Source organism: Rhinopithecus roxellana, chromosome 3 (genome assembly GCF_007565055.1).
Source record: "Rhinopithecus roxellana isolate Shanxi Qingling chromosome 3, ASM756505v1, whole genome shotgun sequence".
In the NCBI taxonomy this organism is placed as follows: domain Eukaryota; kingdom Metazoa; phylum Chordata; class Mammalia; order Primates; family Cercopithecidae; genus Rhinopithecus; species Rhinopithecus roxellana.
Window position 1 is genome coordinate 156,502,374 of NC_044551.1, and position 22,807 is coordinate 156,525,180.

Consider the following 22,807-nt stretch of genomic DNA (forward strand, 5'->3'; position numbering starts at 1 on the left):
GCCAACCACAAACCCAGAGACAGCAGCGGGGCCTGGATGAGATCAACAGAAGGGGGCCGGGAAGGGCCAGTGAGTTGCAGGTTTATGCAGGATTGAGTTCATTATTTCCCTTTTTAAAATTTTTTTGTAGCAGGTACTTTTTCCCAGCGCCCCCATAATGAATACAATAACTTTAGTTTGTTCTTTATTTTTCTCCATCGCCTCCCTCTCATCTAGTTTCTGTCACTCTGGCTGTGTGATGCAAGGATGCAAGGCACAGGAGATTGTCATCACCACCATCAAATCAGCCATGTAATAGGCATCTATCACGTGCCAGCATCAGCACTGTACTTTATAATCTCCACAGCAACCTTTTGGAATAGGTATTTGCATCACCCATTTCCCAGCAAGGAAACTGGCCTAGAGACGTCACACGGCTAGGAGGCTCAGAGCTGGAATTTGAACTTATGCCCTGTTGATGCCGAAGCCCTCTCAACCCGCAGCCTCTCTGTCCCTCCCACCTGTAGGTCTCTGACTACACACATCCTAGGGGGATTCACACCCACACCCACCCACACCCACACAAACACACAGGCGTAGGCAAGTGTGCATGCCAACCACCTCAGCTGTTTGGGTGGAAGACGTCCGTGTGTCTGACTAGAACCGAATAGTTCCTGGTGCTGGACACTGGTTTACTAAATCAGTTGATAAGGGGAAAGGCTTTTGAACCCTGGGCCTCCATCTGCCTTCTCCATACTGAAATCATGTACTTTCCCTCAGGGCTGCGGGTTTAGACAGGCCTGGCTCCGAGGGGGTATAAAGTTGGGGAAAGAGCAACACCCTGTGGGCTTATGAGCTGCAGCAGCTGTGGTCCTCCTGGCAGCTGAGGGTACCTGTCATGCCACTGTGCATGTCCAGACTTTGCCTGTGACGTGCCTCAGGGTCCAGGGGTCACCCTGCCTCGGCTGTGCTAGTACCAACCCCACAACCCATCCCTCCTCACCCACCTAGGCCGGCAACTGTTGTCTCAGTCCGGCCCATAGATCCGGGGCAAGAACTGGGCCAGAGTTCCACGCTGAGTTTGAAGCAGAGCAATTTGTGTCAGTCCCTTGGCCAGGTTCCTCAGCAGCTGGGGGGACACCTTGTAAATATTATTGGGAGTGGGAGGAAGGTTGGAGTCTGTCCTGGGAGCTGGGGCCGGAGAGACTGAAGAGAGGGTCACTTCCTTCCAGGGACTGCCCTGGCCCCCTCCAACCTCCAGGCCAGCATCATCCACATCCACCATGAGACTTCATGCTCTGACTTCCCTCCTCATCTGGGGCTAGGCACACACAGTCAAACAGGAGTTATTTCTGATTTTATTTATAATATAAAAATGTTCAAGTGTCAACAGTCAGGTGTTCAGACATTTCAGGACAGGATTCCCATTTGTTTCTGTTTGGAATTTTTTTTTTAAACAATTACCTTTTTGACAAATTAGCAGTGGACCCAGTTTTTGGGGGTGGGAGGGCAGGACTGGAGACGAGTGGAAGTCACAGGTGGGTTGGGGGCTGGGAGGCAGCCTGTGAGAAGGAAATGGTGTTACTTTATTGCTAAAAGGGGAATACACTGTCGAGTGGCTCTTCTCGGTCCCAGCGTGACCATGCATCCAATCTAAAGAATCTGAAATGCAAAGGACATGCAGGTGTAAAATAGAAAAGACGACCTGTAAACGAAGGTGCTGCAGAGGACGGAGGGGCGTCCTGGAGGCTGTGGGGGACAGGAGCCGCCAACATTGGGCCCCTGGCAGAGCTGCCACCTCCCTGGGCCCAGGCTCTTGGGGAGACCTTTCTCTGCCCTCCTCCTCTAACAGCTGTGAGTAGCCAGGGCTTCCCCATTCGGGTAGCTGTGTCTTTATCTCCCCCTGGAAGTTACCCCAGCTCCAGCTCCAAGCCTAGGGTCCTGGCCCTCTCCTCCCAGGGGTCGGGAACTCCAGCTCTTGCGCCTGGGAGCAAAGCTACTTCTGTCCTCAGTTCTTCCTCAGGGCCAACCCCTCACGGCCCCCCACCCTCGCCCCCACCAGAACCCCGCAGCCTCTTCTCTCCCTGCTGTCACTCCCAGCACCCCGCAACCAACTCTCCCCCGGAGCCCCAGATGAGCGTACAGCAAAAGGCACCACAAAATAGGTTTCTATTAAAGAGTCAAAAAATTGGCCCATCTCTCTTTTTTTTTGTTGTTGTTTCTTTTTTTTCCCGAAGCTGTAAATCAGGATGTTACATATAAATAGTTTCCCTATAAAAACGTCTTTGCCGTTAGCTAGTATTATAAGACAATTTTTGCTAAAATGAAAATAAAACATTTTGTTATACTTTTTTCCTTTTATAGAAAATAAAAATATTTTTATTTATTTTTTCCTCCTTTCTCTCCAGTAGGCGGTCTCTGGTCTCCTTAAAGACAGTGGGACGGGCGAGGCGGAGGGGCGCGCAGCGGGGCCCTAGAGTGGCGCCGAGTCCTGCTTGGCCCGCGGGGGCGGCCCGCGGCTGTGTCTGCTGCTGGCCCGCGTGCTGTGGCTGTCTAGAGAGTAGTAAGTCCTACTGTCGGCCGCCGGGCACAGTGGCGGCGAGTCCGAGCGCAGCGCGTCGTGCGCCGCGCGCAGGCCCAGGAAAGGCGTGCTCTCGGCCGCCAGCGCCCCGTCCGCGTCGTCCGCGTCGTCGTCCGACGCCGAGGCCGAGCCTCCCCCCGAGCCGCTGCTCAGCGACATCGAGTCCCGCGCCGCCCTTGCGCGCTGCGCCGCCAGCCCGTTGAGGCGCGAGCGGCGCCAGCGCCGGGGCCCCGCCGACGTCCTGCGGGACGCGCCGCGCGCGCGCGGCCGCGGCGGCGGGGGCGCGCACTCCTGCGTGGTCTCGTACTCGTCGTCCTCGGGGATGCGGAAGGGGCTGGCGGGCAGGCTGCCCAGGCTGCCGCCGAGCGCGCAGGTCCCGCGCCGCGGTCCGGGCCCCGCCGCGGGGTAGTAGTAGCTGTCGTAGCTGCGCTGCATGTCTGCGCCGGGCCCGGGCCCGGGTCCCGGGCCGGGGGGCGCCGGGTGCCGCAGTAACGGCTGCTGCTCCGCCAGGCGGTAACTGATGGGCGCGGCCGGCGGCAGCGACACGGCGTGCGCCGAGTTGGGGGACGTGATCTCGAAAGTCGGCACCTGCGTGGCCAGCGAGTAGTGGAAGTCCACGGGCGAGAGGCGCGCGGGCGTGGTCAGGGCCGACACGTACCTGCGGGGAGAGGCAGAGGCATGGGCCAGGGCCAGGCCGGGCGGGGGAGGGGTTGGGGGAGTTGGGGGTGGGGTAGGGTGGGAGGGGCGGACACAGACGTGCCTTAACCTTGCCTGAGACCCCGCCTGCAAGAATGACGGCGGCAACCGTCAGTGGCCTTATGCAATTTCCTAAACCTCTCCGAGCCTCGGTTTCCTTACCTGTTACGCGGGCCTAACCATGGTGTTCATTCCATAGCTCTGTTGGGATGATGTATGAGGGGGATGTGTTAGCCGTTGTGCCTGACCCGGGTGAGCTTCCATGAATGGTCACTTGCTGTGGGAATGCTCACCGACAAGGGGGTAAGGCTCACGCTGGGGTATAGTACATGTTCCATCTGGTTTAGTACGGCAGCTCTGTAAGACCCTTCCGCCAGTCCCATTCTACACACAGGAAACTAACACTCAGAACATTTAAGTGACTTATTCAGGATTTACACAGCCAAGAATTGGCAGAGCTGGGATATGACTTGAGGCTAGGCAGGAACCAGGACTCATACTGCCCAATTCCAGAAGCCACTAGTCCCCATTCAGATACCCCTGTGACCTGGACTCACTGCCCCACAGGGGCAATTCCTTCCATGCCCTGATGGCTCCAGTGAGGGAAATACTCCTTCTTGTAGTGAGGTCAAAACCTGCTTCGGGGAGTACCAAAATCCCACTGAGGTGTCTCTGCTTGTGGCTACAGACCCATCCCCACACCACCAGCTCCTTCAGAAGTCTGGCCTTGCTAGTATCTCCCAGGCTGGATCCCAGGTACCTGTCCCTTTTTGTGCTCACATCCCCCTTGTAAGCCCATCAGCCTTCTGTCCCACCGTTGTCACCTCAGGACAGGGGCCACCCACCTCCATGCTTCCCTTCCAAACTGCACAGCTGGGCACCTCACTGCTCTCTGGAACCAGCCTGGAGTCCCCATTATGATTTTTTCTGCATCGCCTGACCCCCTCCCTCTTCCCTCTCCCACTGGCACATCTAATTAACCACCAAGCCCTACCCATTCCCTTCTCTGGAAGCACACTCTCCACCCCATCCTGGGCCCAGCTGTTCACATGTGGTCACCTGGGTCCATCCCAGGGTCTCTCCTCCTTCACTCTATGCAGTTCCCAGAGCAATCTTGTAAAATCACAGCTCTGCTGAACCAGGTCTTCCTGTTTACCCACCCAGGGTCAGTCTGTCTGGTCTCAGCTTGCCTGTTCAGGCCCAGCTCCTCTGCTCCCTACAGCCCACCCTGTTCCAGGCACCTCACTCATCAGCCCTGTTCTTAAGTGCCTCTGTTGGAACAGCTCAAGTTGTTCCCGGTGCCTGGAATGCTTTCTTCCTGCTCTCCTGCCTCTCCCCTTCCTACCACCCATTAAGGAGTCTCATTGCTGTGGTTATGATTGATAAATAGCTACACCTAGTGAGCATGAGCTCCATGCCAGGGATGAGGCAAAGAGCTCTGTGCACATGATCTCAGGTGGCCTTCACTTGAACCATGCATAGTAGCTATTGTTCTCCCTGTTCTACAGCTGAGGGAACAAGGTACAGAGGTGATCAGGCTGCCCCAAATCACACAGGTGGAGCTGGGCTTGGAAAACCTGGCTGCTTCCCAGAGCCTACAGTCAGACTGGGTCTCTCTGCCCTGCTGTCGTGTCATGTTTAGCACTTTCCATAGGCTGCTGTAAGCTTCCTTGGTTTGTTTCTGTGGCTAGGAGCTCCTCAGGAGCAGGAACCTGGCAGGCCATTTCTGGATTTCCAGGCAGGCCTGCCCAGCACAGGGCCTGGCATGGAGTAGGCTGAGTTGAGAGCAGGGGAATATCTGCTCCTCTCCCCACTCCCTGGTCTGGAGTTTTTAGTACCACTCATCTTTCCCTGCTCGCCTCCTACAGACCCCACTTACTGAGGACCACTCAGGGCTGACCAAGGTGGCAGGGGTGCTGGCCCTTGTGACTCCTGACTTGGAGTCAGGGAAGAAGGGGCGTTTCCTGGTTCTTACTGCATCCACTGCTTAGGAACCCAACAAGGCCTTGAACTGTGGGACCTTGTTGCTGATACTGCCAAGGCCTGCCATCATTCTTGGCTCATGTCCATCTTGTGCTGGTCAGTGTCCTCAAAGACAACCTCCCCTGCCACTCTGCATTCTACTCCATCTTCATGTCTTTCTGTTCCTGCTGGGACATGGAGCTTCTAGCATGTATCCTGGTTTGTCCAGAATAGCCCCTGTTTGTTCCTTTTTTTTTTTTTTTTGAAATGGAGTCTTGCTCTGTTGCTGAGGTTGGAGTGCAGTGGCGCCATCTCAGCTCACTGCAACCTCTGCCTCCCAGGTGCAAGAGATTCTCTTGCCTCAGCCTCCCAAGTAGCTGTGATTACAGGCATGTGCCACCATGCCCGGCTAATTTTTGTATTTTTAGTAAAGATGGGGGTTTCGCCATGTTGGCCAGACTAGTCTCAAACTCCTGACCTCAGGTGATCCATCCCCCTTGGCCTCCCAAAGTGCTGGGATTACAGGTGTGAGCCACCACACCCAGCTCCCTGTTTGTTCTTGATGTTCCAGTGTAACTATTAATAATGTCCTTTTTCTAGTGTGAAAAGTGTCCTGGGAGGACAATTAAATTAGATGGTCACTGTCCACCAGGGTCCACTGGCCGAACTCTAGTCCCAGTCTGTCATTAACATGCTGATGGCTCTGAGCAGGCCATTTCACCTTTTCCAGGACCTTGTTTTCCCATCTGAAAAATGGAGATTAGACTCTTTGGAATGTTTCTGAGGGGCCCTTAGGGTCAGCCTTGGGCCAGTGGTGCCAGCTCTCTGGCTAAGTGGGCTGGGCATAGGCCAGGGGGTAGGAACTGACCTCTCGCTGTGTGGGGAGTCGCGAAGGGAGTCCACGGAGTCATGGTAAGGTGGCACGGTGGCCCTGCGCCGCTCCTCCAGGTTGTAGGCTGCTGCCCGCCTTGCCCGGGCCTCCACACATGCTGGGCTGTTGCATTTGCTGGTACCCACTGATGATAGCATGATCCCCGACTGAGAGTCGGAAGTCAGGCTCTCAGAACGTTCCAGGCTCCACGTGTGGCTCTCGTGTCTGGGAAAGCCAAATGGGGTGAGACGAGGGGTCAGGAAGGGGCAGGGCTGCCCAGCAGGTGTGGTTCCATGGACCTCCTTGGCTCCTCTTCCACCTCGAGCTCCCTTAGCTCAATGCCCTTCTCCACTCTGGGGTGATGTGGATTGTTGCAAATGCCCAACCCCAGTATTGGAAGAAGGAGGGCTGGGGTCCCATGCATGGGTGAGCTGTAATGTGCAGAGACCCATTTCTTTCCTCCCTGCAACCAGCCTCCCCCGAGCCTTACCTTAGACCTCCTGTCTGGGACCCTACCGCCACCGTGGTCCTTAGCTATCTAGCTCAGAAGCCCAGCCCCAGGGGCCAGTATGTGAGGGCCCTGACTATTTCCTGGTGCTCCCAGGGAAGAAGGGAGCCAGCCATGTTATTTTTGAGCTGTCTGAGCCTTTGTGCTGTGTGGACTGGCCTCTGCAATTCTGGAGAGGAGGCTAAGGTGTGCTGTGATTCCTGTGACAAACTCAGGGGAGGGTATTGAATAGTTCTGGATGTCGGAGTAAGTGGGCACTTTGCGCCCGATGAAGTTTTTGAGTCTATAGGTTTCCATGGGCCTTGGTGGTGCCTACCTGTGGCTGGAGGTGGGCGTGGCTGTGGAGCAGTGGTGAGAAGGAGAACAGGAGTGGCTCCCAGAGAAGGTGGTCTCAGTTTCTCTCCTGATGACATGGTCTGTGGCTGGCACGTTCTTGGAAATATACTGGAACAGACAGTTGGGTGAGAGTTAGTGATTGGGGACCAAATCAACTCTTTCTTGTTGGGGACAGGGAAGTGATGAGCACTGACTGAGCTCCTGGTTGGGGAGACCCACTGGGTGACAGTGACTTGATGTTGGGGCAGCGATGGCTCCAGCAAATCAACCCCCACCCCTTCCTTATGGAAGTGAGCAAAGCAAGGCCAGCCATCCTGATGAGGCAGTGCCTAGCAGGCAAGGCTGGCCATGGGACAGGCTGGCTGCTGCCCTGGCCCATCCTTGCAGGGGGCATGAGAAGGCTGGCTGTCCACTGAGGGCTCAGAAGGGGGCTCAGAAGCCACTCACATCTGCCATCTGGATTTCCTCTGGGTCCAGCCGGGGGTGGCTGGGCCCATTGGCCAAGCTCCGGTTCTGGTGGGCCGGGCACATGTTCTGCCGGAGGTGGTTGTGCATCTGCTTCCGCTGTTTTCTGCACAAGGGAAGGGAAGGTGAGACTGGCATTCCCCCCACTCGCCAATGATGAACTTCCCTAGCTATCTCTCTAGGGAAACAGCTTTTCCCCCTGCCCAGGGCGGCCATGGCTACTGCTCTCCCCTGTACTCAAGCTGCCCTGCAGCATCACCACCACCTGAATCCAACAGGACCTGAGCGTCGTGGCAGTGAGCTTTGGCCCTGCCCAGAGAGTAGAACTTTGCTCCTTTCTAGCTATGCAACCCCGGGCAAGTTACTTAAGCTCTCCACGTTTCACTTTCCTCATCTGTAAGACAGGATGATCATTTATCCGTTCCAAAGACTATTGATGATTAAAAGTATATGAAATATTCAAGCACAGTGCTGACTCCCTCTCTCTCCCTCATTCATTCATTTGGTATTTATTGAGTTGTCACTATGTGCCAGACACTGTTTTGAAGCAGAGAAGATAGATAGGTAGATAGGGAATCCATCCTCCTGAAACTTGCAGGCCAGTAGAGGGAGCAGATGGTTAACACATAAACAAAGAAATGAACTAGATATTTTCAATAAAGTGCCATGAAGAAAATAAAACGGGTGCTGTGGCTAGGGAGTCAGGGCCTGTGGGACTACTTCAGATTGGCACATATTAAATGCTCGATTTATTTGATATTAAATCTAATCATGTCCCTCCCCTGTTTAAGACCCTTCATTGTGAACTCATGGAGATAGAGAGTAGGAGGATGGTTACCAGAGGTTGGGAAGGGAAGTGGGTGGTTGGGAGGGAGGTGGGGATGGTTCATGGGTACAAAAACTAGTTAGAAAGAAGGAAAGAGACCTAGTATTCGATAGCATATGGGGTGACTATAGTCAATAATAATTTAATTGTACATTTAAAAGAGTATAACCAGATTGCTTGTAACACAAAAGTCCATGAGGACCCATCAGTTTGCTCAAGGTCACAAAGGATAAATTCTTGGGGGGATGAATAGAATATATGATATGATTATTATGCATTGCATGCCTGTTTCAAAATATCTCATGTACCCTATAAACATATACACCTACTAAGTACCTGCAAAAATGAAAATAAAACCCCTTTATTGGGCCTTAGTGTCCTGATTCTCTCCCAGCCCTGTCTCTCGCTGCCCACCCGGCACCCCAGCTAGCTGCCTCTGTGGTGAGCTTGTTGCTGATCCCCCACTATGCCCTGCCCTCTCTGGCCTCCTGGCCTTTGCGCATGCCAGGCCATTCACCTGGAATATCTCTCCTCTTCACATGCTAACTCTTGTTTACCTCTCAGGCCCTGGCCTAAATGCTGCTTCCTCAGGGAAACCCTTCCTGCTCCCCAGCCAAGGTTAGGTGCCTCTAAAAGGTGTCCCATGACACTGGACCACTTGCTCAGAGCACCGGCCATATGCCTGAGGCAGGGCCTGGTGTCCAGCAAGCACTGAATGAATGTTTGTTGAAGAAGTGAGTAAATGCATTGGGGGCAGGACAGGCAGCTTAATTTTTCTCCAATTCTTGGACTCAGTTTTCCCTCTTGGGCCCAGTCTCCTCTGGGCTCACTGGGCCCCAACTCCCTCCTCACCTTCCTCCAGACTTTCTGGTCCTGGATTCATTCAAGACAAGGCCAGCAGGACTTCAGATGCCACAGATGGGGCAGCATGAGTCCAGACCAGGGGCTCAGTCCCCAGAATGTTAGCTCTGTCCAGTCCAGACCCTTGCTTTCCAGATATGAACAGTTGTTACAAACCTGTCATCTTTCAGCACATCAGAAGGTTATAGGGCCTTGGATGCCGAGCTAGGGAGTTTGGGTTTATCCAACAAAGGCTATAGATGTGCCTTTGTTGGATAAATCCAGGCTCCCTAGCTCGGCATCCAAGACCCTATGGTGCCATCTGGGTCCCAGCTATCCTTTTAGACTCATGCCCTCTTTTTTCCTGTCTGTGGCCCTTTGCTCCAGCTGGTCTGGGCTGCTCATGCTCCGGGAGTACAGATGACCCTCATCTGTGCTGTCTTTTAGCTTGGACTGCCCGGCTCCCTCTCTGTTCCCTTATTCTCCTTGCCCCAAGGTTCTGCCCCTACCTCTCCTCTGCCCAGAGGGGGCCCAACCCCGCCTTCTCTGTCCTCTTGTGTTGATTGCTCCCAAGGTGGGGTCAGGCAGTGCTTTGAGGTGTCTGTCTTTCTTTGGGAATGTAGCTGTCCTCTCTGCGCTCCTCCACAACACTACCCAGTGCCTGCCCACTTGACAGGGCGCCTGCTCCAGGAGCCTGTGGGGTCAGCTGCATGCTCCTGCTCAGGTTCTCACAGTGTCCTTTGAGGTACATACCAGGATCATTCCCATGAGGAACCATCAATTTGCTCAAGTTACATGGGAAATAGCAGAGCTAGATTTGAACCCAGATTTGTCTTCTTCCAAAGCCTGTGCTTGCGGCCATTCTTCGTCAGTGCCCTGGGGCCTGTCTCCCCAACCCTCTGCCTCTACTTCTTTGGCCCCACACCTACCCAGCTACGGAGGCCCCTGAGGGGTATTTGGGGCCTAGGAGGGTGTAGAGGCCTCCAGTGGAGTGGGGGAGGAGAGCCTCCTTCACAAACATTCTTGGAGGCCCATCCCTTGGCTTGGCCTGTCCCCAGCCCGAGTGCCTGACACTCACTTGGTCTTGCAGTAGGCCACCACACAGACGATGCCCACGACCAGCAGAGCCACGCAGATGCCCGTGATAGTCAGCACCCTCTTCTGGTACAGCTCTTCGGCTTCTGCAGAGGTAGGGGGGATGTGAGGGGTGGTGCAGGAGGCAGACCCCGTGGGGATAGTGGTGCAGAGACCCCTTTGCCCCCAAAGCCATAGGCTCTCCCCAGCTCAGGTCCTGCCCAGCTCCTTTCCATTCCTTCTCTCCCCAGCCAGTTCCTTCCCTCCTGCACGCTCTCTTTTGCCTTCCACTCCCCTACAGCTCCCACCCACCCATGGATCTGGTCACACACAACTCCCCCTGAGTTCCCCTCCCCAAGCCCCATGCCTGCCCAGAGCACATGAGTGGAAAATGCAGGGGAATGGGAAGGGATGGAGTGGAGGCAAAGCTCCCGAGGCTGTAGAGCAGGGGAGGACAGCCCAGTCTGGCAGGCAACCCTGCCGTGCTCCACAATGGCCTGGTAGCTGCAAAGAACCTTGGTGGGCCAAGAGGAGTTGTTTTTCATGGTAGTGATCATGGGAATGCCTTTGTTTACCCCTGCAGCCTGGTCAGGGTGTGGCTCTGGCCCACACCAGGCCTGCTGTCTCTGCTTGTGAGAAGCCCGCCAGTGGCACCACAGACCCCTAGCATCTAGGAAAGTACTGGTATGCAAGGAACAGCCCCCACCCTTGCTGAGGAGCTGAGCTAGGCTGGGCCTCAAAGCCCTCCCAAAGGCCAACTGTCCTCTTTACCCTCTGCTGATACTGGGGCAACCCCCATCCTTCTAAAACAGAGAAAGCCAGGAGGAAGAAAAAGTAAAAGGTGACAGCGCTAGCTACAGTCAAGGCTACAGCCCAGAGACCCCACCCCTGCACACCACACCTGCTGGCTGGTCCCTCCACACTGTGCCCTCCTCCCAGCTCAGGGGGAAGTGGAGGCTGGACCTGAATGCCTTGGCGGAGCCCTGAGAAATGTCGCTAACCTCTTGGGCTTGCAGCATATACTGCGGCAAAGGTGTACACACCAGGAAACACCCAGGGCTACAAACCCTCCAGACACACAGATATTTCTAACTATGCCTGATTCCCAGACAGACCCTTCACTCACACACACACCTGCACAAACATATGCACACACAGTTAACACACGCTCCAGCCACAGGTGCATACACACGGCCATGCCCACTGGCACACAGTCAGATCGAGTTGTAAACAACCAGACCTCCACCCTAGGTCCCCATCTCTTGGCTCTGTGCCCACAGCCCTGGCTCTAGCTCTCACGCCCCATTCACCTGCCTCACAGTCAGGCATGTGTCTCCATCACTCCTCTGAGACCACTCTGGTCACAGGCACCAACAACCTCCAGGCCACCAAGTCCTGAGGCCACTTGCTTCCTTCCCAGCTGACCCCTCCTTCTAGGGCCCACTCCCCCTGGGCTTTGGAATGGTTTTCTCCCTCCTACTTCACTGGCTGACCTGTCTCTGTCTTAGCCATGCTTTCTTCTCTTCTACTAGCTGGGAAGGTAGAAGGGCCTGGGCTCAGGTTTCTTTTTTTCCTGCACCTGCCCTCTCTCCCTTAGTGATTTAACTCAGACTCAGACTTTAAATACCATCTATTTGCAGACTCTCAAATTTATATGTCCTGCCCTGACTGCTCCCTGAAGTCTGATTGTGCCAGATGGCCCTCCATTGAGTCTGCACCTATTGGCAGCCTCTGTCCCATCAGACATGGATGACAGGACTGGTTCCCCTCACTCCATGCTGTTATCAGACTTGTTGAGTTTGCCAGTCCAGGGGGTGAACTGTGCTGTCTCAGTGTAGTTTTTATTTCCATTTCACTCATGAGTGAGGTTGAGCATTTTTCCTATTGGAGTCATCTGTGTTCCCTTTCTGCTTGCTATTCATGTCCTTTTCTCTGCGGGTATTTAATCAGTTGCATCCTGCTTGGGCCATGTTGGGCTCCAGACTCATGCATCCAAGGGTCATGACCAAACAGAACCCCTGCTTCCTTACCCTCTTTCCAAACTCTTCTTCAACGCTTTCCAGCTCATGGGTGCAGCACCACTTTTCCTGTTGCTCAGGGCCCATACCTTGGGCTCATTCTTGATTACTCCCTTTCTTCCCACCTACCCTGATGCCAGATCCAGCTGCAAGTCCTCGCAGCTCCTCTTCCCAAGTAGATCCTGGGTCTGATTGAGCCTTACCATTTCCATTGCTTCCAACTTAGTCCAGGATGGTGTCACCTCTCACCTGGAGATGGTCACCTTCTGACAGGTCTTTCTGCTTCCACTCCTCCCCACCCTGCCCCCAGCCCAGGCTATTGTCCATCCAAAGCTACATTTATTTACAGCCATAAAGCAGATCATTTTACTCCCCTGTTTAGAAACTCAAGATGGTTTCCCACTGAGATTCGAATGCAACCCAAAGCCTTACCATGGCCTCTGAGGCCCCCAGCTGCTTGGTCCCAGCCTTCCTTTTGGATCTCATCTGTGGTCCTCTCCCTGTGTTCACTGTGCTTCAGAGCTGCTGGAAGTCTCTCCATCCACTGAACAAGGCAAGCCCACTCCAACCACACGATCTCTATACCTGCTGTGCCGCCCTCTGCAGGACTCCCCCCTGGTTGTTTGCAAGGTTGGCCACTTTTCACCAGGTCTTAAAGCAGATGTCACCTCCTCAGTTAAGACTTCCCTGACCACTTAGCTACACTAGCACCCCACTCCAGCCAGGCACTATCCCATTACCTCATTTTATTTTCTGTGCATCACTGAACACCACCTGATGTCTTTCCTGTTTGCTTGTCACCTGTGAATGTGAGCCCAGGAGGGCAGGGACTGTGTGTCAGGTAAATTCTGTTCCATAGATGTTTGTTGCATTGGTGAGTGGGTGAATATACAGACCAGCCTTATAGACACTGACATATGTGCACACTCATACTCATCTCCATGCACTCACAGTTCCACCTGCACAGTGTTCAACCCTTGACACAAAGGCATTCCACAGCCCCTCTACCTGCTGCCGTTCTGCCCTGAAAAACCTCCCAAGGTATATACTCTCAACAACACACACGTACCTGCAGATTCACCCCTGTGCACCCTGCCACCATCACAGACCCCACATAGACTCAATGCCTCTCCCACCACCCCATCACAGCCAGTTGCTATAGACGGATGCACTCTTACACACAAACTTTGCAATCTATCTTCTACTGAGAACAGCTGATAGAGGATAGGTGGTGGTGCTAGGAGGCCTCCCCAAATCAGCCACAAGAGCAGCCTTTCCATAATGGTAGGCTCTGTACTACGTCTGAGATCCCACCCCACCGCAGCCCCCACCTTCTGAGCCCCTGCCTCTCTCCTGTTGTCATATGCCTGGACACTTGAGACTATGGATGAACCTCCCGGCACAAAGCCAGAGAGCCAGAAACACTAACCCCTTAAAGTCCCTTCTAGCCCAAGGAGTCTTCCAGGGGCCAGAGGGTGGTAGTAGCAGGTGGCAGGAGGACACATTTAAGATTCTGAGCTGAGAGACAAGGGGCAGGTCCTAGAGGCCAGCCCAACCCAGACCCCGGCTGGTCTTGCCAATGTGGGGTCACATCATGGAGGGAATGACAGCCTCAAGCAGATGGCAAAGCCGGGCAGACAGACACAGGGAAGGGACGGAGGCAAATAGAGTTATCAGCTGCTGGCCTGGTGCAGGATGAAAAGCAATGGACATGGAAATGGGGCAAGGAAAGAAGACTAAAGTCAAATGGAAAGGGATGCCTCTCTGCACAACTCTCGAAACCAGGCTTCTGTGGTTCCTGGACACCAGCCCTTCAAGGGGCCATGTTCACACATGGGGCCTGTCTCTTGTCCAGCCAGCCTGTGGGGCTGCACTCAGCTCAGGAGAGGGCCCTCCCCTCTGAGCCTTCCTAGCAATAGATCTCCCCTATGTGAGGGATGCTACTGTACACTGAGGGCCACGGTCCGAACCCCTGAGTGCCCTGTTGTTCATGAGCTTCTTTCGTCTCCTGCTAAATCAACGTAGTTTATGATAGGACATCTTGATGGGGCCAGGAGAGATTTTTGGAATCATCCCTTTTCCATTTTTTGGAAAGGAAACCAAACATTCAGCACACATGGCATCGGAGGCTGTGAAGAGGGGCCACGCAGATGGTGCTGAGTGACACACAGAGGTTTCATACCCTTTAATTCAAATCCAAGGTGCTCTGGCAGTGCAGAAGAGAGGAGGGTCAGAAAGGGAGGGGTGGAGGGAGAGAGACAGGGGGACAGGGACAGGGGGAGAGAGAGAGACAGAAACGTTGGTCAGGACTCCTCAGACACCGGGCAGCCAGCCTGCGAGGTGAAAGCAGGTTAGTAGTGTCCCCTCCCAGCCTCCTGAGCTCCTTCCCTGACACCCAGTCCCCAAGAGCCCCAAGGAGGGTAGAGAGAGGAGATGTTAGAAACAGCAGGCAGGGTAGGCTCTTTAGAGATGAGCTGTGGGGTTAGTACCTAGTGGGGAGGCAGAGGCACAAGAGTCAGTTGGCAAATGTCCCTGGGAGGAAAGGTAAGTGGGGGTGGGGTCTCAGGAGCTCCCCTGCTCCTCCCAGCGGTCAGTGCCAGGCCTTTAGCACTCTCAACTCTCAAGCCTTCCTGCAGACAGCTTGCCCAGCTGCCTCGTTGGGGGCCCTATTTTTTGTTTTGTTCAGAGTGCAGGCATGAGGTCCCCAGACTTGCCCCATGTCCCTGCTCTGCCCCACAGGCCAAGCTGGCCTGTCTACCTACTGGGAGCCCGGGTGGGGAGCCTCAGAGTCTGTGGGAGGGAGCAGGAAGAGGAAGAGGATGAGGCTCCAGATAGCAGGTCACTTCTCTACTTGACACCCCAACACCCTAGAAGCCTACAGGGCTGAGTCATGGTGCCTGAGCCTGATTTCACTACCGAGAAGAGCAAACTGCAATTCACAGGAATAGACAAGTGGGTTCACTTGTAGAATGTCTGAGCTCCTCAAATGGTGGACAAATGACAGTCTTGGAAGTGGGATCGTGTTTTGAATGTGTGATTTCAGGACCCTGGGATGGAGACCCCCACATCATTGAAGGGTTAAATAAAAGGACCCTGACTCAAGGGTCAGCTCTGCACTGACCTACTGCTGTGCCACCCTGAGTGATACCAATCTAGTTAAGTCTCAGTCTCTTATCTGTTACGTGGGCATCAGGCTGGGGCATAGGATCCCGGGAGGTTTGCAAACCTGGCTGAGCTTCTGAATTGTCCAGACTGAGGAAATCTGGCTCTGAGGTGGGAGCCCAGAAATCTCAACAGTGTTTTTAAAAAGCTCACCTACCATTCTAACGTAGCAGCCAGCATCGGTCTACAGGCTGGAGTCTCAGTTTCATCCCTAATTCACTATGTGGATGTGGGTAAGCCATAATCCCTGTTTCCTTGTCTGTCCAAAGTGCTTGCACACAGCTAGAGGAAGATGTGAACAAGCCTGGAAGGCATGAGCTCAGCATGCGTGCAGGGCCCCACTCCTCCTAGCCTGGATTTGCTCACTCTCTGGCTTCCCCAGGTGCATAGTCAGCTCCATTAGATCCAGGGAGGGTGTGACACTGTGTCTGATATTGTCATCTGCCTTGGAGGAAGGCGAGCACGTGGCAATCTGCAGGAAGTCCTACGCATTATCCATCCCTGGACCTCTCGTCTACTTCCTGATAGGGATTCCAGAGGGTTCTGCATTTGGAAAAGGGCGGGAGAGCAGGGTGGCTCCGAGCCAGGGACTGTGATGGCTCTGACTAAAGAACCTGGAGGAAGATCCTGGGGCTTCAACCCCCCAGTTCCATGCAGAGACCACACCAATGAAGCATTCATTACTCCTAGCCCTTCTAGACACAAGCCCTTCTTGTACAGCTATTAAATCCTAGGTTGGGGAGTGACCTGGACGTTTTGGTTTCTTTGCAGTCCCACTCTGACTGCTTGGAGGCAGGAAAAAGTTGCCCTAAGTATAGTTTGTCCACTCCTTTCCAGGGTGTCCCAGGGCTGGTCAGGCGTGCTGAGTAGACAGCACAAACTTGACAATTCTCAAAGAACCCTGGTGTACCTCTCACTGAGTAGTTAATTCTGTGGCCCAGGGACCCTTCAGGCAGCTGCAAAGCTCACATTATTTGGATATCTAGCCCTGCTGCCCTAAGAGAATAGCCCAGGTTGACCACAACACCTGGTATGCAAAGAGGATTGGGTTCATAGAGCTGGTCTGGGCCCCACTTTCCGACGAGGTGGTTATATTAGATGAGGCAGCTGAGGCCCAGTGATGCTAGGACACTTTCCCAAGGTCACACAGCAAATTAGGAGGCAGAAGGGAGACTGGAGACCAGATTCTTTGGTCCCTTGGTGCTAAGCGATGGCTTTCCTGCCCACTGAGTTTCTGGGCAGGCCTGGCCGGGTATTGCCGAGGACAATGACCATCTGGAGAAGTGAGCAGGGCTCCCAAAGCTCTTTAAGTGTTTTCTTCTGTGTCACTCCTCTGGGAACCGAATAGTAGCAGCTGCAGCTTCTAGGGCTCCTAACTGGCCTCCTGTTTGAGTCAAAGGCCAGTACTGTTTAGAGTGGTGGCTGGCATGATTGGTGGGGTCACTGAGGGCTTGGCCAGTCACTGGGTAGGCAGCTTTATCACTGGGAAGCGTGGGATGGAACATGAGGGGCCTATGGCTGTGTCCGCCCCAGCAAAGAGAAGACCTTCCCACTCATTATGTTCATTGGCTGCCACTCAGTGAGGGTGGAGTGGCACCACTGAGGCACAGGAAGGTCCTATTAACCAGAAATTTGCATATTGACCAGTAACCATGGCAACCTGATGCTGGACTCCTGACAGGGCTGTGCTTACCAGACAATATGCAAATTCTTCATCCTGGACATGTCCCATGACATACAGTCATAGGGTGCCTGGACAAGGAGGCAGATGTGTGTACAGATGTGAGCATGAACTCCTGTGTTTGCACATGTGCGTGCAGGTGTGAGCACATGCTCATGGGTTTGCACATGTGTGCAGGTGTGTAATAACATGATTGTGTGTGCATGTATGAGCCTGTGCTCACACGTTTGTGCTTGTGTGTACAAGTATGTGTGCTCTTTTACATGGGGACATAAAGATGGACAAGCTTTGACCTATGGGGAGCGGAGGGGCTGTTTGTGGAAGAAAGAGAAGCTTCAATGTGCTATTGCAGTCACAGGCTCTTTCCTTGATCTCTGCAAAAGATAACCTGGTCTAGATGCTATCTGGGCAGGGTGTGAAGGTTGGACACTTTGCTCAGGATGTGCTGGGAGTCAGCCTGTAGGGGCCTGATGCTGCCCACCACCCCCATACCAGCTGTAGCTGGGAGAGGTACTAAATTGCACTCCAATCACAATGGCAGGCTCTCTGCTAAGCCCTTCATATGCAGCAGTTCATTTCATCCTCACAGTAACCCCACAGGCATAAATGTCATCATCCCCATTTTACAGATGAGAAAACAAATTGAGAAGTTAAAGAGGCCCCAGAGCTAGTAAGCTCAGCAGCTGGCATTTTTACTGAGGTCTCTTTGAATCCGAAGCCTGAAGACTTAAGCCAGCACTTTACACTACCTTTTCAGTAATTATCTGCTAGAGCAGTACATGAAGTGCTCTCTGGGAAAGTGCTTGAAGAGCATAAATCCTTTATGAAAAGGTAACAGTCAAGCTACTGAACACACTAGGCAGAAGGGCCTGGACTGCCTTTGCAGGCTCTTTTCTGGGCTCCTGGGACCCTGCTGACCTTCCTAGCAGATTTAGGCTGAAAGCTGAAGCAGCGCAGCTGGCAGAGAGGCCTTGGATAGCGGCCCGAGTTCCGGAGGCTCGGCTGCTCTGATTCAGGACAGGCTGGGACTCCCCGTCCAGAACAGTCCCACAAGCCTGGGAGGCTCTCTGCCAAGAGGAATATTGCCCCACTGTCTCTCTCACCTGGCCCCCAGCTCTGCCTGGGCTCTGCCTTCTCCTGAGGCCCCTCCTGCTCTACAGTCCTGCACTCAGGGCTGGGTATGACTCTGAAATAATTGCAGAGCCTGCGTTCTAGAGAATTCTGTTGGGCCACATGTCCTGCCCACAGACTCTGCCCTTCCTCCTTGGCCTCCCACACTCTATTAAGATAGTTGACCATCTGGGCCAAGCAGCTTCCATCCCCCAGGGGTCTCTACGCCCCTGTGGGGTTGGGGTGGGGAGTAACTTGCTGACCTTTTGTGCTGTGGTCTGAGGAGGACTGGGAAGGATCATTTCTCCACCCTGAGACCTAAATCCCCAAACCCCTTTTCTCCAAGGGCTACCTACATGGTCCCCTGGATCCCACCTTCAGCACCTCCCAGAGTTCTACCTCCCAGTATCCAGTGTCATATGGACATTCGGCTCCAAACTCCTCTTTGGGCCCAGCTGTCCTCCCTGGAGAAGAGGAGGTGGCGGGCGGGGGGTGGTGGCAAGCAGTGGCCTAGCCTGCTCTGCAGGATGGGATGGGTGACTGGGGACAGGCCTTGCAAGCCAGCGGACCCCTGGTCCTCAAGCAGAATCGATGGCCGGCCAGAGGCTTTTCATTCTGCTCCACCCCCACCTGGTGGTGCTGGAAGGAACTGCTCTTAGGCCCCAAATAAAAAAAAAAAACACTCCATAATTATGGCTGGGTCCCTTGGGCCTCCGGGCTCACTTTTCTTTCTTCCTTCCTTTTCTTTTCTTTTCTTTTTTTTTTCTTGGCAAAAGAGAAAGCTCCAACCTCAGAAGTTGAAGAAAGGAAGGGAATAAAATCCTAGATGGGAAGATTCAGACCACAGAGGTGCTGGAGTCACCAGTTACCCCTCAATTCCTCATTTCCTTAACTTTTTAGCATCTCCAGCACGAACCCCTGCCCCCTCTCCCACCATCCTGTAGCCACATAAATATCTTTGGTATTCACGGAAACCATTGCCCTGGATCCTGCTCTCCCTTAATTCCTCTTCCTTTCCTCTACCCCATTTCCAAACCCTCAAAACAAACAAACAAACAAACAAACTCTGGGCAGACTGGAAAATGGGCTTTCTGAGAACTTTTTTTCTCTCTCAAACACATAGGCATACACACGCACACACTCACTGCCAGCCCCATCGGTACCCTCAGGCAGCCTTCAGAGGCAGGGGAGGGTTCTGCAAATGCTTCCTCCCATTCTGGCCAGGCTGCCTGACCCCAGAAGTCGGGAGGAGGCCTGGGTGTGGCCCTGGCTGCTTCAGAGAGAACTTGGCATTACTGTGCCCAGGAGGTACAGTCCACATGTGGAGGTGGGGGTGCCAGGGGGCGTTTCTGTCTCCTCTAAGGAGCGCAGGACACCCTCTGCATCTCCCTGTAGTCTTGCTAAGCAAGGTCCCATCCCTCCCCAGGGGGAGACTGTCAGTCACCCGGGAAGAGAAGAAATAGAAGAAAGAGACATACTGGAGAAGTTGACCATTGCGAACTGCTGACACCTGTCCCCGGTGTATCCCACAGGACACCTACCAAAAGAAAGAAAACCAGAAAGAGAGAGCCAGGATAGCAAGACACAGGCATCGCGACACCCCGGCACGGGCTCCTGCCAATGCCAGCTGGGCTCCTTGCCACCGTTACCATTTGTATTGCCTTGCCACTCTGCCCCTTACCTGCAGCCCTGAACTTTAAACCCAAGGATTAGGCCAAAAATGAAAACAAAGCAAAACAAAACAAAACAAAAAGAACTAACAAACCAAAATACAAAAAAGAAAAGAGAAACAAAACAAAACAGCCAAAGATCAAAACAACCAACACCCCTGGCCCTATGCCCTACATTGGGGGGACTGCACCCGGAAGCTTTCTAAGGAGCAGGGACTTGTGTTTGTATCTTCAAACATACTTTGCTTAGGATCTGGCATGTACAATCGCAAAGGCAGTTTCTCCAAACATCTCTGTCCGAAGAATCCATTTGGACATCTGGAGAAGGAAAAGGGGAAAAATCACAGAACAAACTGGCATCATCCGCGAGGCTAAGGTTAGAAATCAAAGTGCACAGTGATGAATGAGAAAAACCAAGTCAGGCACTTGGGGTCATACTTGTAGCTGAAGGGACTGGAGTCAGGGCTGGGTGGAGGGCTCTGAAATCTCCTCAAAAATCTGTCTAATAGATGTGGCTCCATGGGTGGTGGGGAAGGTGGGGTGGGTCGGGGGGGAGGATGATTTAGGTAAGTGGGGTGAGGGAAGATGGGAAGTTGTCCTACTGGTCATTGAGACTTTCCTTCTTACCTGCCTGGTGCCCCATGAAGCAAGAACTGTGGCCTCTTGGTGCCAGGCAGTCAGTCAGCTGGCAGGGATCTGGGAGCCTTAAGGAACACCAAGTTCTTGGGAGCTACTCCTCCCAGGACCGACTGAAGGATTCTCTCCTGGGCCGTGGGCAGGTTTTCTCCTCCAAGAAACAGCCCCCAGAAAACTCAAATAACTTGGGAATGCTGTTCCCAGACTGCTGTGTATGTCTATGACAAAGGTGACCTAGGGGATATTTTATCTGTTCTTTCAAAGAGAGTTCTGTGGCCAAATCAATGTAGGAAATACATTCTCAGGGTGCCCTGTAGAGTTGCAGTGTGCCTTCACCTATGAAAGACTATGAAAGTTTCATAGGAGGAAACAGCTGAACTTTCCATGTAAGTTCTCAAATTTATTTGTGTTTCAAATTTATTTCACCATGGATATTGTTTTTTGAGGAACCCCTGTTTGGTTTGGAGAAGGCTGCCCCAGTGCAATGTACACGGGGAGAGCTTAATAGGGAAATGGGAAGTTGGGGAGGAGTTGGAATTATCAGCATCCCAAAGTGGGCCTTCCTGATACCAGGTGCAGGGAATCTGGCCTCAGGTGGCAAGGACCACAAAACGGATTGGAGCAGGCTCACTGGGGGACCCTGGAAGCCTGGTCCATCTCAAGGTCCTAGCGGCAGCCAGCCTGCGAAACTCTTCCATTTTCCCATGACCTGTTTCTCCATCACTGCCTGGCCCTGCCCTGGATCTCATTCTCCGATCTTGCCTTGCTTACAGCTCTAAAGCAACACCCACTCAATCTCCCTGACCTTGTCCCTACCCCCAAGGTATACGTTCTTCTGCTTTCTGGCTGCCACCCCTCTCCTCAAGCGAATCTCAGATTTCTTGCAGAAGTCTTGCAGATTTCTGGAGGACATTCCCACCCCTGTACTCTCTTCTGAACCCCAGCAAGGCTAGATACCTAAGGAGAAGCTTACAGGGAGGGCTAGACCCCTTCCCCACATCCCTACTCAGACATGGGTCTATATTGCCTCTGCATCTTCTTCCTTAGGAAAGTAGCTAAGTTCATCACCAGTGTCCCCCTCAATAATAGGCTACCGTTCAAAATTAATCAATGTAAACTTCCTCAAGAGGCAAGTGTACTCTACTTCTTGGCATTGCAGTATATAGCAACCGTCAGGAAGCCAATTAGGCTTACAGTGAGTGGTAGCTATTGGTTGTGACAGATACTCATGAACATCCTGTGACCTCAAATCTGGAGGAGTGGGGAATGGGAGTGGTGGGTGAGCAGAGGGCTAGAGTTTCTTTGGGCCTTGATGGCATCTCCCCCAGGGGAGACACGAGGTGTGTCCTGTAGTGGTAGGAGTGTGTGTGCAGCTATGCCTGGCTAATCAGGGGGTGGTGGAGGGCTGGGAAGTGTGTCAGGAAAGTGGCACGGGTGGGGAGACGGTGCATGCTCATCTTGTTGAACAGGGTGGCTTGGAGGAGGAGACTGCCATCAGCTCCCTTGTCAACACATCCTTCTCTGATCCCTGGCCCTTGTCCCTATTCATCCCAGATCAGGAAAATGGAGATAGTGGCTAAGGCTTCCCAACAAGCTCCAGCCAGGCTCAGCTCTTGGAAACTGATGTCCACTTGTGATGGGGACTAGAGGGGTAGAAGTGATTTTCAAATGTAAGTGCCTTTGGGAGTGGAGGACGAAGACCTAGGAAGTTGCCAAAACGACTCTTGGGTTCCACAAAGGAACAAGAAAGAGATAGATGTGTCTGTGTCCAGTGTCTGAGATCAGCCCAGCTCTTGGAGGCAGGGAAACTGCGTGTGTGTGTGTGTGTGTGTGTGTGTGTGTGTTTGTGTGTGAGAGAGAGAGAGATAGAGAGAGAGTGGGGGAGTACAGGGGCAGGAGGGGCAAGGGGAAATTTATTTCCATTGCTGACAAGCAGGGCTGCTGTCCTAAGACCCTTGGAGACCAACGATAACTCCATACAGCCCTGTGGCCCTTATCTCACACCCAGCCTGGACTATGCTGACTACATCCTTACATCTTTCATGGCTGCTGAGTTGCACAACATTATGGTCCTAACCTTCCTTCCTTGAGAAAATGTGCTCCCCACTGGCTGAACAAAGCAAAAGGCACTGGGGAGGGGCACAGTGAGGGGTGGTGGAAGGCTGACAGCTACTGCTGTTTTTTGGGGCGCTAGCTCCGTCAGGACACTCCTATTTTTCTCCTTAGTCCTGTTTGCTGAGGATGAGTCACATTCAGGAGGCTGGGGCTTCCCTAGAGAAGGCTTTGGGGGCGAGCTGGGCCTACAGCCTCTCTAACCTGCACCTAATACCAGGGTAAGAGAGTATGGGGTACATTAGCCTATCAACCAGGATAGGAGTCTGAACTCAGCACT

At 53.4% G+C, this 22,807-nt stretch overlaps 1 protein-coding gene across 1 annotated transcript in view; it reads right to left on the minus strand.

Annotated features, from left to right (window-relative positions):
- Positions 1 to 1,317: 1,317 nt before the first annotated feature.
- The window catches only part of NRG2 (neuregulin 2), a 267,820-nt gene continuing 246,330 nt past the window's right edge, over positions 1,318 to 22,807 (minus strand). Inside the window, exons 6-11 of the mRNA XM_030927679.1 lie at positions 20,021 to 20,097; positions 10,143 to 10,245; positions 7,381 to 7,504; positions 6,914 to 7,041; positions 6,087 to 6,314; positions 1,318 to 3,218 (exon numbers count right to left, since the gene is read on the minus strand). Coding sequence (XP_030783539.1) covers positions 2,453 to 3,218; positions 6,087 to 6,314; positions 6,914 to 7,041; positions 7,381 to 7,504; positions 10,143 to 10,245; positions 20,021 to 20,097 — 1,426 coding nt within the window. The 3' untranslated portion in view covers positions 1,318 to 2,452. The remainder of the gene's footprint in view (positions 3,219 to 6,086; positions 6,315 to 6,913; positions 7,042 to 7,380; positions 7,505 to 10,142; positions 10,246 to 20,020; positions 20,098 to 22,807) is intronic.